Genomic DNA, 16,325 nt, shown 5'->3' on the forward strand with positions numbered 1-16,325 from the left:
CGCCCTCGCTCCTCTCTCGCTCCTTCCCCCTCGCCCGCCCGCCCGCTCCCGCTTCCCGCCGCGGCTGGCCTCCCGCTCCGCCTCTCTGTGCGCGGCTCTCCCGGGCGCGGCTCCGGGGTTCATGGTGACGAGGCGGCGGCCGCTCGAGCCCAGCGGCGGCGGCGGCGGGAGCCGGGGCGCGGGCCCGGGCCGCTTCTCCCAGAGGGTGGGGCCCGGCGGCGGGCGCGCTCGGGCGGCGGCGGCGAGTGCCCCCCCGGCCCGCGGCCCCGCACGCCCCCCGCGCCGCGCCCCCGCGCCCCTGGCTTGCGGGGGGCCGGGCCTGCGGGCGGCCGCCGCGCCACGCACCCATGGACGGCCCGGCCATCATCACCCAGGTGACCAACCCCAAGGAGGACGAGGGCCGTGCGACAGGCGCCGCCGAGAAAGGTGAGGAGCGGCGCGGGCGGGGCGGGCGGGGCGGGCGGGGCGGGCGGCTGCGGACCGGGGGCGTGTGCACACCCTGCGCCACCGGAGTTTGCGGCTGTGCGCTCGCACGGGCCTGGAGCGGAGGTGCGCCTGACGGAGAGGGTGCGTGGGTGTGGGGGTGCGCCTGCCAGAGGGGACAAGTATGTGTTCCTGACAGGGACGCCGGGAGTGTGTGTATGCCGACTGAGATAGAGTGAGTGGATATGTGTGCATGAGCAGACAGAGAGGTTGTGCGGGTTTGTGTGCATCCGACAGGGAGGTTGTGAGTGTGTGTGATTCTGGCAGATTGTGAGTTTGCACACATACTAACAGAGAAGTTGTGAGTATATGTGTGTGTGCACCTAACAGAGGTTGTAAGTGTGTCCTGTGTCTGGCAGGTTGAGTGACTCTGACAAGTTGTGCATGTGATCGTGACAGGTTGTGTATGTGTGCACCTGGTAAGTTAGGAGCATGTGCATGTGGCCTGACAGGTTATGAGTGTGTTTGTGTGTTTGATGGTTTTTGTGTACACAGAGGTTGTAAGGGTGTTTGTGCACCTAACAGAGAGATTGTGAGTGTATGTGTGACTCTGACAGGTTGTGCATGTGTTCATCTGAAAGGTTGTGATGTGGGTGTTTTCTTAATAGGCTGTAAGTTTGTGTATATCCCTTATGTAGTAGTGTGTATGTGCCTAATTGACAGGTTGTAGAATAAGTGTGTGTGTGTGCATGTGTGTGCACAGAGGTTATATATGTGTTCACTCCTGATGCAGAGTTTGTGTGTATATGTGTGTATGGTTGTGTGCCTACACCACCCAACCGGCAGATTGAATGTTCTGTCCATCAACTAGGAGGGTATGTGTGTGTGTGTGTGTTTCTGTGCACCTGAGCATGAGGCTGTTTGTGCACACGTGTGCCCCTGTGCGGTATGCATGCACCAGACACGAGGTAGTTTGATGTCTTTAGTTGGTTGTGCAAGTGCTGGGGAGAGAGGACAGGCAGTGCTGAGCCATCCCCACTTCTCTCTTCTGGTCTCTTCTCTGGTCCCTTCTGGTCTCTGTGCCATCAGCCTGCTGGGCGGACCTGCAAGGCCTAGCCTCCCAGAATCTTTTTAGGGCCTGGGTCCATGGAACACTTGGGGAGCCCTTAGGGTACCAGGAGTGTCCCCTCCCAAAGAGCTGATCAAGGCTGGAGCTGGCACTGTACTGCAGAGCTTGGTTTGATTTGGGCACATTTTGGTCACAACCCCCATCATCTGTTTCCTTCTTGCTCTTTTTCTTTGGGTCTCTGCTCCTCTCTGGGATGTCCTGCGCACCATCCCTTAGAGTCTTGAGGCTTGAACAGGCTGTTTTGAAGGGCCAAGGAATCTGGCTCATTTCTTTCTGGTGACTAAAGCTTTGCCTCTCTCTCTTCCTGCCATGCACCTGGCAAAAATACCTGGACTGAGGTCAGGAGTTGCCTTTCAGGACCCTCATTTCCTCCCCAGGCCTTGCCTGGCCACAGCAGATTTTAAGAGTCAGATTTCTTCCATGTGCTATCACCCTTTCTGTGCCAGTGGGGTGAGGTGTGCTGCCCTTGTGAGGAAAATGCAGGAGGTTGGTGGGGGGGAGGTATACTCAGTTCCCTCTACCCCAGCAGGGGCCACCGGGCAAGTCCACTAGGAAAATGCAGGGAGCCACCAGAAGTACCCTCAGGCTGGAGATTTGTCAATCCATCTGCGCTTTTATAGACCATAAACGTGTGTGTGTGCAGACTTATTTTCGTTTATGTAAAATTAGAATTCAGACTCTCATAGGTATTCTTCTGTGCCTTACAAATGAGCCAAAAATTCGAAAAGAGGGTGCCCCAGGTGAATTCCTCTGTCTCCCTGGGGCCCCTATAGCCAACCCCTGGATGATCCGGCCTTTCTTCCATGGGGGGTATCAGTTTTTGGGACCCTGGTTGGCAGGCTCTGGGCTAGACATGTCCCCTCAGGAGAGGTTTAGTAGGAGGCATCAAAGAGGTTTGCTGCTTGTGCTCATTACCCAGGGTGGATTGAGTGCTTTGTGTGAACCTTTGTTAGGAGAAGTGTGACATAAAGCAGGGAACTATTTGTCAGAGCCTCTGCCTTCCAGCTGCTCCCCTAACTAACCCCTTACTCCAGGAGCAGGCACCTCACCTACTTTCCCTTTTCCTCTAACTGCTAGGATGTTTAAGGCAAAGAGTCAATCTATGCAAAATCCAAACTCTATACAAATACTCAAGGATGGTGCTTGTCCTATCCAAGTTGTTTGCACTGCTTTTCATGACAATCTTTTATTATCTTTAGCAGCTAATCTGTTTTCCAGTGTCGAATTGGTTGGTTGTAAACTGATTATGGGAGTGCCTCACCTGCTACTCTGGGATGAGGTGGCTGGCTAGTAGCTCCTTCTTGCCAAAGCATTAAAATCCTGCTCAATTTATTCACTTTCAAAAATCAACATAATTTTGTTTAACTAGAGTGTGGCAATGAACTTCAGATCCAAACTTTAGAACACCTTCTTCAGGTTCATAAATCACTAAACAGGTTCAGCAATATTTCTAACTTAAGAATGTTGATGTTTTTAGATAGGCACAATATATTGTGCATAATTTTAATTTTAGATAAACACTCATTTTGTTTTTAAATTTTAGACCCTTGATGTTTTAAGGAGGAAACCATTGGCTTTTACAGTTTACTTTCATCAGTTATTCTGTAAAATAGGAATAATAATGACTGCCTCTGGAGTTTGATGTGAGAGTTAAATGAGATGATGTACATGAAGGACTGTGCCTGCTTCCCCAGTGTGTGAACTATTCATGATTCCAATAACATTTTTTTAGGTGTAGATTTGCAAAGGAGGTGCTAAGAATGGACCGTGATGTTTTGCACAAGTTTAATTTTCTTGACATATTGCCACATGGTGTGGTGTACCACTTGATAATGACTGTCACTGACAGCCTGGCCTGTAAAGTATGGTTCACTTCTTACAGTTGTGCTTGATTTGATTAATAGTATAAAGATGCAGTTTATATGAGTTTAACTCTGGAAATTTCCTCTTACAAATCAATGGGAAAAAAATGAAACAACACACTGGAAAAGTGGACAAGAGACATGAACAGAAAAGTCACAGAAGAAGAAATCCTAATCGCCAGTAAGTGTATGAAATGACACTCAACTTCATGTGAAACATTTTCATGAATCAACTTGGTAAAACATTTAAATGACTGACAACATTCAAAGGAGGTAACGGTTTTGGACGGTGGATTCTCTTATAGACTTTTATGAGAGAATAAAGTGATTCCAGACTTTTTAAGAGTAATTTAGTACTGAATCTGTTAGGAATGCATTTGGGTACAAGTAACAGAAAACCAGACTTACTATAACTTAAACCAATAGTTTATTCTTCTCACATAACAGTCTGAAGGTAGGCTAGTGCTGGCTGTGTGGTTCAGCAACTCATTGATATTAGGCTGTGATTCTCTTGGCTTTCCCTCGTGTTATAACATGACTGCCATCCCTCCAAACACCACATCCATCTTTAGGACAGGAAGAAGGGACAGTACCAGTCATGTTTTGTTCCTTTTATCTGGAAAGCAAAAACATCCTCCTCATCTGGTAAACTTTTGCTGATGTTTAATTGGCCAGAACAGGGTCACATGGCCAACTCTAGCTGCAAGCAAAGTGAGAAAAGTGAGTACCTGGCCTTGTCAGTCTTTGTTGTGGGAGGCTGAAGGGGAGAAGAAGATTAGAAATGGTGGGGACAGATGTTGGTTCAGCCCATCAACAGTGTTGGCTATGCCTTCAAAGCCCCAGTTGTACTTCTAGGCCTGTCCTAGAGAAATAGCCTCATTTGTGCTCCAAGAAACATTTACAAGGATTTTCACTGAGGGCTGCATTGCTTGCCATAGCAGAAATTGGAAACATATGAAGGGTCAATTAATAGAGGAACAGTTAGACTATGGTATACCAGTACCATAGAATACTTTGTGGCAGTTGAAAATAGTGAGTTAGATTAGACCTAAACATACTGACTTGGAAATTTCTTAAGACTTTTTAAAGGAAGAGAAAAGGAATTTGAAGGACAACATAAACAGTATGATTTCGCTTAGAAAAAAACTTCACACACACAAAACTGTACCTGTGCTTAGAAATGTACAAAAACTATCTGGAAGGAAATACTTCAAACTGACAACACTGATTATCTCTGAGGAGGGCACTCAGGTAGAAGGTGGAAGGGAACACAAATGTATTTGTGTTTTACACATGGATTTTTCTTTTTTTATGTAAAAACAGAAATCTCCAATAGCTGTTTGGAGAGACAGAAATAATTTAAGAAAATTGAGCAGTAATGAAACAAAAAATTAATATGCAATATCAGTGAGAACCTGTCAACTCTAGCTAACCAGTTAGTTATTTTGTTAGCTAATATATGGTGCTTGATGAGATTTCTGCAGGCAAGTTTGTTTTGGCAGATAGTTTGGCCCAAGATGCTAGGTATATTTCCCCTAAATGTTTGCAGTACTTAAGCTTGACTAAGAAACTTGACTTTTGAGCTGCTAACAAAATTATAGTAAAGAGAAGTCCCTTAGAAGCAATAATTATTTCAGATGGCATAACAGACTTTGATTAACTTTTTAAAATTAAACTTTTTATTTTGAGATCATTGTAGATTCACATGCAGTTCTAAGAAATCATACAGAGGGATTCTCAGTACCCTCTACCCGGTTTCCCCCAATGATAACATCTTGCAAACTGTAGTCTTGACATTGATATAGTCAAGATACCAAAAAAATTCCATCACCACAAAGATCACGTCCTTTTATAGCCACACCCACTTGCCTACCATCCTTTTTCCTTCCTTAACCAGTTGCAACCACCAGTCTGTTCTCCACTGTAAAACTTCATCATTTCAAGAATGCTATATAAAGGGAATCATACAGCATGTGACCTTTGAATTTAGGTTTTTTCACTCATTACAGTTCTCTGGTGATTGATCCAGGTAATTGAGTGTATCAGTAGTTTGTTCTTTTTTCACTACTGAGTAATATTCCATGATGTAGATACATCACAGTTTGTTTAACCATTCATCCTTTGAAGTACATCTGGGTTGTTTCTAGGTTTTTATTATTATGAATAAAAGGGTTCTAAACACCGATGTATAGGTTTTTATGTGAATGTAGGTGTTCATTTCTCTGGGATAAATGCCCAGTAGTGCAATTGCTGGGTCATGTGGTAGTTGCATGTTTAGTTTTAGAAACTTTTAAACTGTTTTCCAGAGTAGAGGTACTATTTTACATTCCCACCAGCAATCTGTGAGTAGTCTAATGCTTCTACATCCTCAGCAGCATTTGGTGGTGTTATTTTTTAATGCAATTTTATTGAGATATATTCTCACACCATAGAACCCTTCCAAAGTATACAATCATCAGCTCACCATAGCATCATACAGTTGTGCATACATCTTCATGATCAATTTTAGAACATTTTCATTACTCCAGAACATCGCTATTTTTTATATTAGCCATTCTGATAGATGTATAACGGTATCTTGTTTCCATTTGCATTTCTCTGATGGCTAATAATGTTGAACGTCTTTTCAGGTGCTGATTTTCTTTCTGTATATCATCTTTGGTGACATGTCTCTTCATGACTTTTGCTTATGTTCTATTTTTTTGTTTTAATGTTGAGTTCTGAGAGTTCTTTATATATTCTAGCTATTGGCTCTTTGTTGGATATATGGTTTGCAGTTATTTTTTACCACTCTGTATCTTGTCTTTTCATTATCTTAACAGGGTCTTTTGCAGAGAAAAAGTTTTTAATTTTGGTAAAGTCCACTTTATCAATTTTTCTTTTCAATTGATTGTGCTTTTGATGTCAAGACTTAAGAACTCTTTGCCCAGACACCAAAGATTTTATTCTGTGCTGTTTCCTAAAGTTTTATAGTTTTACATTTTACATTTAGATCCATGATTAATTCTGAGTTAATTTTTTATAAGGTGTGAGACTTAATATCTTTTTTTTTTTTTTTTTTTGCCTTTGGTCATCCAATTGCTTCAGCCTTATTTGTTGAAAAGGCTAGCCTTCCTGCGTTGAATTTCTTTTAACACCTATGACAAAAATCAGTTTGGCATGTTTGTATGGGTGTGTTTCTGGGTGCTCTGTTCTGTTCAACTGATCTACATGTCTGTCCTCTTCCTATATCATATAGTCTTGATTAATGTGGCAATATAATAAGTCTTGAAATAGGGTAGATTGATTCCTCCAATTTTATTCTTATTTTTCAAAATTGTTTTAGCTATTCTAGTTCTGTTGTCTTTCCATATAAATCTTAGAATTCTCTTATATATCAACTTTTGCTGAGATTTTGATAGAAATTGCATTAAACTTGATGTATCAATTTGGGGAAGAATTGACGTCTTTACTATGTTGAATCTTCCAAACCAAGAACACAGTATGTTTCTCCATTTATTTAGATCTTTTGATTTTTTCATTTGATTCTTTCGTCAAGGCTGTGTAGTTTTCAGCATACAAGTCCTATTCATATTTTGTTAGGTTTACATGTATTTCAATTTTTTAGTGATTGTAACTTGTATTGCCCATGTGTTCAGTGCCAGTATATAGAAATATATTTGATTTTTAAAATGTTTATCTTGTATTCTGTGACCTTGCTAAACATATGTATTAGTGTAAGAGGTTTTTTTGTTTGTTTTTGTTTTTTTTTTTCTGGTAGATTCCATAGGATTTTCTGCATAAATAAACATCATCAAATAAGAACACATATTTCTTTATTTTCAATGTGTATGCATTTTATTTCCCTTTCTTGCCTTATTGCATTGGCTAGAACTTCCAGCAGTATGTTGAATAAGAGTGGTGAGAGTAGACATCCTTGCCTTGTTCCCAACCTTAGGGGGAAACCTAAGGTTTCACATTAACTGTAATGTCAGCTGTAGATTTTTTATAGATGTCTATTAGATTGAGGAAGTTCCCTTCCATTCCTGTTTTTCTCAGAGTTTTTATCATGAATGTATATTGAATTTTGTCACATGCTTTTTCTGCATTGATTGATATGATCATAAGATTTTTCTTCTTTAGCCTGTTAATATGGTGAATTATATTGATTGATTTTTGAATATTGAACTAGCCTTGGGCCACTGAAATAAATCCCACTTGGTCATGGCATACAATTCGTTTTATATATTGGTGAAATCTATTTGCTAATGTTTTTTAATTCAGTTTTATTGAGATGTATTCACATACCATACAGTCATCCATGGTGTGCAATCAACTATTCACAGTACCATCATATAGTTGTGCATTCATCACCCCAGTCTATTTTTGACTATTTTCCTCACACCAGAAAGAATCAAAATGAGAATAAAAAGTAAAAGTAAAAAAGAACACCCAAAGCATCCCCCGCATCCCACCCTATTTTTCATTTAGTTTTTGTCCCCATGTGCTGGTTTGAATGTATTGTGTCCCCCAGATGCCATTGTCTTTGTAGTTTTGTGGGGCAGACGTTTTGGTGCTGGTTAGATTTGCTTGGAATGTGCCCCACCCAGCTGTGGGTGATGATTTTGATGAGATGTTCCCATGGAGGCATGGCCCCGCCCATTCGGGGTGGGCCTTGATCAGTGGAGCCATATAAATGAGCTGACTCAAAGAGAGGGAACGGAGTGCAGCTGTGAGTGATGTTTTGAAGAGGAGCAAGCTTGCTAGAGAGGAACGTCCTGGGAGAAAGCCATTTTGAGGCCAGAGCTTTGGAGCAGATGCCATCTGCCTTCCTAGCTAGCAGAGGTTTTCCGGACGCCATTGGCCATCCTCCGGTGAAGGTACCTGATTGCTGAGGTGTTACCTTGGATGCTTTGTGGCCTTAAGACTGTAACTGTGTAGCAAAATAAACCCCCGTTTTATAAAAGCCTATCCATCTCTGGTGTTTTGCGTTTTGCAGCATTAGCAAACTAGGACACCCCATTTATCTACTCATCCATCCATACACTGGTTAAAGGGAGTGCAGTCCACAAGGGTTATTTGCTAACGTTTGACTAAGGAAATTTGCATCTCTATTAATGAGTGATATTGGTCTGTAGTTTTCATCTTTTGCAGTCTTTGTTTGGTCTTGGTATCAGGGTAATACTATCTTTGTAAAATAAGTTGGGAAATATTTCCTCCTCTTCTGTTTTCTGGAAAAGATTGTGTAGAATTGGTTTTAATTAATTTTTAAACATTTGATAGAGTTCTGCAATGAAACCAGCTGGAAGTGGAGATGTCTTATATGGGAATTTTTAAATTACAATCTCGATTTCCTTAATAATTATAGGACTATTCAGATGACCTCTTTCACATTGGGTGAGTTGTGGTAAGTTTTGTCTTTCAAGGATTTGCTCCATTGCATCTAAGTTGTCTATTTTATGTTTGTAGAGTTGTTCAGAGTACTATTACTTTATTATCCTTTTGATGTCTGCAGAGTCTAGTAATATCTTCTGTTTCATTCCTAATATTGGTAATTTGTGTCTTTTGTCTTAATTTTTTTTTGTCAGTCTTGCTAGAGTTGTCAATTTTATTGATCTTTTAAAGAACCAGCTCCTATTTCACTGATTTTCCTATTCCATTTCTGTTACCAACTTAAGATTTTTGTTATTATTACTTTCTCCCTTCTGCTTGATTTGAGTATATTTTGTTCTTTTTCTAGGTTCTTAATGGAGGAAATTAGATTATTGATTTGAGTCTTTTCCTCTTTTCTAATGTATGCATTTATTGCTATAAATTTCCCTCTCAGCAGTGCTTTGGCAACAGATTTTGCTATGTTATCTTTTCATTTTCATTCATTTCAGTGTATGTTTTTAAATTTTCTTTGAGACTCCCTCTTTGACCTGTGGATTATTTAAAAGTGTGCTGTTTAGTTTCCAAGTATTTGGAGATTTTCCTGTTAGCTTTCTGTTGCTGATTTCTAGTTTGAGTCCATTCTGATCAGAGAAAAAACTCTGTATGATTTTTAATTCTTTTAAATTTGTTGAGGTTTATTTTCTGATCCAGAAAAGTATGTATTCATGATGACTTAAAAATAATGTATATTCTGCAGTTGTTGGTTGGAATGTTCTATTAGTGTTGATTAGATCCTGTTGGTTGATGGTTTTGTTGTGTTGTCATTTTATCCTTGCAGATTTTCCATCTAGTTCTATCAATTGTTGAACAAAGGGTGTCAAAGTCTCTGACTATAATTGTGGATTTGTTTGGTTCTCCTTTCTATTGTCAGTTTGTGCTTTACATATTTTGCAGCTCTATTGTTTGATGCATGCATATTTAGGATTGCTATGGCTTCTTGGTGAATTGACCCTTATATGTCTCGTAATTTTCTTTGCTCCAACATCTACTTTATCTGATATTAATACAGCTACTCTTGTTTTCCTTTGTTTAATGTTTACATTCATGGATGGAAAATATCCTTTTTCTTTCAACCTGCCTATATTATTATATTTGAGGTGAATTGCTTATAGACAGCAAATAGCTGGGTCATGTTTTTTAACCCACTTTGCCAATCTTTATCTTTTAATTGGTATGTACATGCCATTTACATTTACTGTAATTATTGACATGTTAGGACTGATAAAAGAAAAACTCTTTAACAACATGAAAATTATAATCTCACAGCTTTTTTGAGTGGTTCATGAATCAGGCAGCATACCATCCAGAAAGTAGAAGGGAACTCTGAAGAGTGGTAAAAGGGACAAATGTTATATAGACAAGTTTATAGAACCAACAAGGAAGTTAGCAATATAAATAACTCCATTGGCTGTATCAAGATATTATCCGTTTTTTGGCTAATGTCAAGCCAGAGGGGCCAGAACAGACCAGCTAAATTGGAGCTGGGGGGGCTATGATTGCTTGGCCTTGGGTTTTGGTTTCTGGGAGAGCCAAGCTCACAAGGAAGAGTAACTATGTTAAGTTTTAGTTAGCTGATGTGGAGCTTAGCATGAGCAGCTCCATCTTGGGCCTGAGTGCGTTATTTAACAGCACTTAATCTGCGATTTTATTTTCTGTTTTCTGTTCTCATTGTTTTTTTGTTTGTCAAGTTTCTTTTTCCTGCCTTTCTGTGGGTTCTTTGAACATTTTTTAGAATTCCATTTTTATTTATCTATAGTGTCTTTGAGTATATCTCTTTGGTATAGCCTTTTTAGTAATTGCTCTAGGTACTACGTTATATATATGTGTATAAGTATATATATATATATATATATGCTTTATTATGGTCATTATTTCACCAGTTCCAGTGAAATATAGAAAACTTACCTCCCTTTCCATTCTTTTACTCTCGCCTTTTATGATATAGTTGTCTTAAATATTTCTACTGCATAAATTAAGAACCACATCATAGAATGTTATAATTTTTGCCTCTACCATAAAACATAACGAAGAGACCGTAAGAGAAGGAAAGCCTATGATTCCTCCCCTGATTTTTGCTTACCGTGTTCTTTCTTCTTTCCTAATGTTCTCTTTTCATTTCCTTTCTGTTCAGAGAACTTCTTTTAGCCATTCCTTTAGGATATATCTGATGGTGACAAATTCTTTTAGTTTTCCTTCATCTATGAATGTCTTGATTTTCCCTTCATTTCTGGAGGATATTCTTCATTGTGAGTTGACAGTCCTTTTCTTTCAACACTTGAAAATTGTTAATTCCCTCCAGCCTCCATGGTGTCTGATGGAAATGCACTGTTATTTGAATGGCTTTTCCCCTATGGTTAAAGTGTTATTTTCCTCTAGCTGCTTTCATGATTTTTTTTTTTTTAGTTTTCAGAAGTTTTATTATGATGTGTCTTGATGTGGAGTTATTTGGGCTCATTCTGTTTTGGGTTTGCTCAGTTTGTTGAATGTGTAGGGTTTTTACCTCTTGCCAGATTTGGGAAGTTTTCAGTCATTATTTATTTAGTATATTTTCATTTCTGCCCTCTTTCTCCTCTCCTTCTGGGACACTACACAATGTTAGGTATTTTTATTATAACCTCACAAGCTTATCAATAGTGACTGTTCAAAAAAAAAAAATAGTGACTGTTCATTTATTTTTCAGTCTGTTTTCTCTCTGGTGTTCAGATTGGGTAATTTCTATTGTTCTGTCTTTAAGTTCACTGATTCTTTTCTCTATCACCTCCATTCTGCTGTTGAGCCGACTCACTGAGGTTTTCTATATCAATTATTGTATTTTTAAGTTCTAAAACTTTATTTGGTTTTTCTTTATATTTTCTTCTTCTTTGCTGAGGCTTTCTATTTTTCTCATTTATTTTAAAAGGTTTAAAGTTGCTTATTGAAGCATTTTTATCATTTTTGTCATAGCTGCTTTAAAATCTCTGTCATATAAATCTAACATCTCTGTCATGTCTGTGTTGGCATCTGTTGGTTATCTTTTTTCCATTTAGCTTGAGAGCTACCTGGTTCTTGACATACCTAGTGAATTTCTGTTGAAACCTAGACATTTTCATATTAAGCTATGAAACTCCATATCTTATTTGTACCTTCTGTCTTAGTTGGTTATCTCTGAAACCGTTCCAGTAGGGAAATGGGACATTACCTCATTCCTGCCAGGTGGAGGTCGTCCAGCTTCCCCACTCTGCCTCCACTGACACCTAAAGGGGAGGAGGCTCCTTGTTACTGCTGGTCACAGGTAGAAGTTTCAGCTCTGACTTGCTCTCCACGGCTTCATAGAGGGGGTAGTCTCACTTCCCCAGGGCAATGGTGAGAGTCTTGAGTCTTCCTAAACCACCACCCCAGCAGGATGGGAAGGAGCACTTTGTAACTGCTGGGTGGGGGTGGAAGTCCAGGGGAGGAGGGCACTCACTACTGGCTGAAAGTCCCTAGTCGCTACTTGGCGTTCTCTGTCACTACTCCAGTGGAGATGGGAGAGTGCCTCATTGCACTCTGGTGAAGGTCAAAATCTAGGCTCCCCACTTGGCCTCTGCTTGAATGGGTGGGGAGGAGCCACAGGTTTTTCTTTGGTGTTTGGCTACAGTAGAGTAGTTACTGTCTAAAAGTTGTCTGTCTACTAGACTGCCCCTTTTCTGGTCCTTTGGTTGGAGAGGGTAGGCTTTTGTTGGTGCCTTTTTTTGACTACCTGTTGGCATTTCCCCAGAGCCAGCTTCTTCAGCTTCAAGTCTAGGATATATGAGGCAAAAAGAAAGCCTAGGAAACTTACCACCATGTCAGTTCTCAGGTCCCTAGCCAGTCTGCCTTCTCCTTTCCACCTTTCAGAGTCTTCTTATGTTTGTTTTTTATGTATTGGCCAGAGCTTTTAGTTGAAATTGTTAAGAGGAGTAGGGAGAGGTGCATCTACTTCATCTTCCCCAAAGCAGGCAAGTCCCTTGATTAACTTTTCGACCTTTCCAAGTTAGGTATTTTAAGGAAGACTGGAGTTGGAAAATTGTCATTTTAAAGCTTTATTTGAACATTGTGCTAATGACCGATACAAAAGTCAAGCTGAGTTGGTGCTTTTAAATCTTGATTGTCTCCTAAAAAGAGAAATGGTAATAAAAATTTAGTGTGAAATCAAGTCTAGAACAGTAAGGCTTCAGTGACAGTTGTTTAACCAACCTTAAAGGGATACACTCATAAGCTTTGATCTTAATACCGAAACTTTAGATTCAAGTTCATATGTTAAATGTATTTTTGATCTAACATTCTGTTTGATTCGCTAATATGCTTAACACCATATCTTATCTTTCATTTTATTTCTTAATTAAGAAAGTATTCATTTAAGAAAATAGAAATGCCTTCCTGGGATAAGCACGAAGTCGCTTCGCTTATGTGTTGATTTAGCACTCAGAGAGGGCTTGCCATCACTAGCCATCAGTGAGGACTTGCTGGTTACTGATTAGAAAAGTCTGCTCCAGGCTGGTCTACACTGGAAGCAGGTCTGTGGGCTCCAGAAATCACCCCAGGCTGACCCAGGCTAGGGAGGAGCCCCATTTGGAATGGCAGGGCTAGGTTCTGAGGTAAATGGCCTTTTCCCTTTTGGTGATGTTGGAGTTGGAGGCGGGGGTTGTAGGGGCAGGACAGCAGAGAAGGGAGAGGTGCATGGCCATGCCAGCGGGTTCTCTCGGCCGGAATGGGCAGAGCTCAGGAAGTGCTCTGGCCACAAATGATCCTAGATTTAATTTTTTTTCATTTGCTTTGACATTACTCCATGGTGCCAAGCCAACATTACCCTGGCTGCTAAAAAAGGGTAATGTTGAAGGTATAATATATACCTTATAGCTTATTTTCCAGTTCTTAAATCCTAACTTATCAGACAGTAAAGTTTAGTATTTTTAATTACCTTTCTTTCTTTAAAAAAAAACCCCACTTTCTTTGAATAGTTCTTTCCTTTAATCCTTTAACGTTTCTTTTCCTATTTTATAAAAAATTGAGCTGCATATTCATTGCTTTATTTAAAATAAAATTAAGCACATATTTGCCTTTATGGCTCTGAAACAACATCTCATAATGGAGCAAGGGTTTAGGAACTGCTTGTAGCACTGTGTTGGGATGTGGACATTTTTGTATTTGGGAGCATGACTGAAAACACTGGTGGCACAGTTTCCTGAACCAGGGCCTAATGAACAGTGGTCTTTATGGACGCTAAGGATTATGTAATCACCTAAGTAATAGCTCATTTTGATTCTGAGTAACTGCTTCAAGTTAAAAACTGAAAGGTTTCTTTGTAATTTTAATTGTATTAAGGCTATTTGCCAAAATGTTTTAAAATCCTAATACTCAAAGCAGTTTGAAAAACTGACGAGAAGTGGATTAACATTTAATGACTGATGCTTTTCTTACCTTTTGAAATTAGTTTTTAGTCTAAGCTTTCAATGTTCAGGTGTCTTGAAGAACAAACTGCAACACCTTGTCAACATGGCTTGATTAAATATAGCCTTTTAGTACTAGAGAGAAGTCAGCATTCCAATAAGAAGTCATGCTGTACTCTAAACTGTATATAATCTCTCTCTCTCTGCATTTGGATCAGGATTCAGCTTTCATGCTTAGCATATCATAAATTTGTTCTAAGTATTTGGCTCACTTAGGTCCATGTCTGAAACCACTGACTTTACTTCCAAAGACTTAAGACAGAGCTATATTTTCTCTCCCCTTTTCAAGGAAACAGCTCAACATATTCATTTTTGTTTGTGTTAGAACAATACACTCCAAACGAATGTAAAATTTGAATTTCTGTGAACTCTGTCAAAGTGTATAACCACTTATTGGTGAGCAGTAATTTTTCTACTCCACAGTGCATCCTGTATCACTACCATTAACCTGACTTCTGTGTTGGAATAATTTTGTTTAATTTTTTTTATTGAGGTAAATGTTCCTATAGTTTAAAAAAAAAAAAATCCCTCTTTTAGTGCAACCCAATGTTACAAAGTTCTTTGAGTTCTGACAAACCCATACAGCCATGTAATCACTACCATAATCAAGATGTAGAGTATTTCCATCACCCACAAAATATTCCCTTGTTTCTCTGTGCAGTTACCTTTCCCTGACTCCATGAAATGATTTATCTGTTCTCTTCCCTATCACTTTGCTTTTTCCAGAATGTCATATAAATGGAATCATATAGTATGTAGACTTTTGAGTTTGGTTTTTTCACTTAGCATAATGCTTTTGAAATTCATCCAGGTGGTTGCATGTATCAGTAGTTCGTTCCTTTTTATTGCTGAGCAGTATTCAATTGTACAGATATACCATAGTTTGAAAGTATATAGTTGACTTTATAAGAATCTGCCAAACTGTTTTCCAAAGTGACTGTACCATTTTGCATTCCTACCACAATGGATGACAGTTCAAGTTGCTCTGCATCCTTAGCAGCACTTATATTGTCAATTTTTAATTTTAGCCATTCTCATGTGTGTATTGTTATCTTGTGGTCATAATTTATTTTTCCCTAATGACTGATGGTGTTGAGATTCTTTTCACATGCTTATTTGTCATCCAGGTATCTTCGCTGGTAGAGTGTCTTTTCAAACTGCTGCTCTTTTGTTTTTAATTAGATTATTTTCTTATTATTGAGTTTTGAAGGTTCCTTATATATTCTGGATATAAGTCCTTTGTCAAACATGTGTTTTTCAAATATTTTCTCCCAGTCCATGCTTGGTATTTTCATTCTCTTAACGTCTTTTGAAGATCAGAAGGTTCTAATTTTAATGAAGTCCAGTTTATCACGTTTTTTCTCTTATGGATCATGCTTATGGTATTGTATCTTAGAACTCTTTACTAACCCAAGCTTATAAAGATTTTCTCCTTTGTTTTCTTCTAGAAGCTTTATTTGGAGGAGGGTTTTTATATTTAGGTCTATGGTCTATTTTGAATTAAGTTTTGGATGAGTTACAAGGTATGGATTGAGGTTTATTTGTTTGCATATTGATGTCCAATTGTTTCAGCATCCTTTTTCCATTGTTTTGCCTTTGACCCTTTATTAAAAACCAGTTGACCAAATATGCATGGATCTATTTCTGGACTTCCTTCTCTCCTTGAATTTTGATAAGCATTCTTAGTGTGAAGCAGTGTTAAACTTAGTATAGTGCTAGCACTCCCTCAGAAGTAAATTATTGGTCATGATTTAAGCAGAAGAGAAAACCAAAACATTTTACCATCTGTCAGAGCAGATCTGCATTTTGCAAGGGTGGGGGGGGGTGCTGAAAGGCAAGACCTAGGACTTTCCCCAATTTTTACTTTAGGAATTTGCCTAAACAAATTTTGTATGATATCTGTCTTTTCATGTTTAACATTGGAGCTGAGAATTTCTTGTAAATCTTGAGTATCCTGCAGAAAGTTAATACAAAAGTATAAGATAAATAAGCACTTGAATTTAAAATATAGTCTCTCATAATTACACAATGGTATAAAAATAGTGACTATCT

At 39.2% G+C, this 16,325-nt stretch overlaps 1 protein-coding gene across 1 annotated transcript in view; it reads left to right on the top strand.

Annotated features, from left to right (window-relative positions):
- The first annotated feature begins 6 nt into the window (after positions 1-6).
- Positions 7-16,325, top strand: part of CTDSPL (CTD small phosphatase like) — a 125,178-nt gene continuing 108,859 nt past the window's right edge. The window contains 3 exon segments of the mRNA XM_037847344.1: positions 7-161; positions 164-270; positions 273-426. Coding sequence (XP_037703272.1) covers positions 122-161; positions 164-270; positions 273-426 — 301 coding nt within the window. The 5' untranslated portion in view covers positions 7-121.

Source organism: Choloepus didactylus, chromosome 1 (assembly GCF_015220235.1).
Source record: "Choloepus didactylus isolate mChoDid1 chromosome 1, mChoDid1.pri, whole genome shotgun sequence".
In the NCBI taxonomy this organism is placed as follows: Eukaryota; Metazoa; Chordata; class Mammalia; order Pilosa; family Megalonychidae; genus Choloepus; species Choloepus didactylus.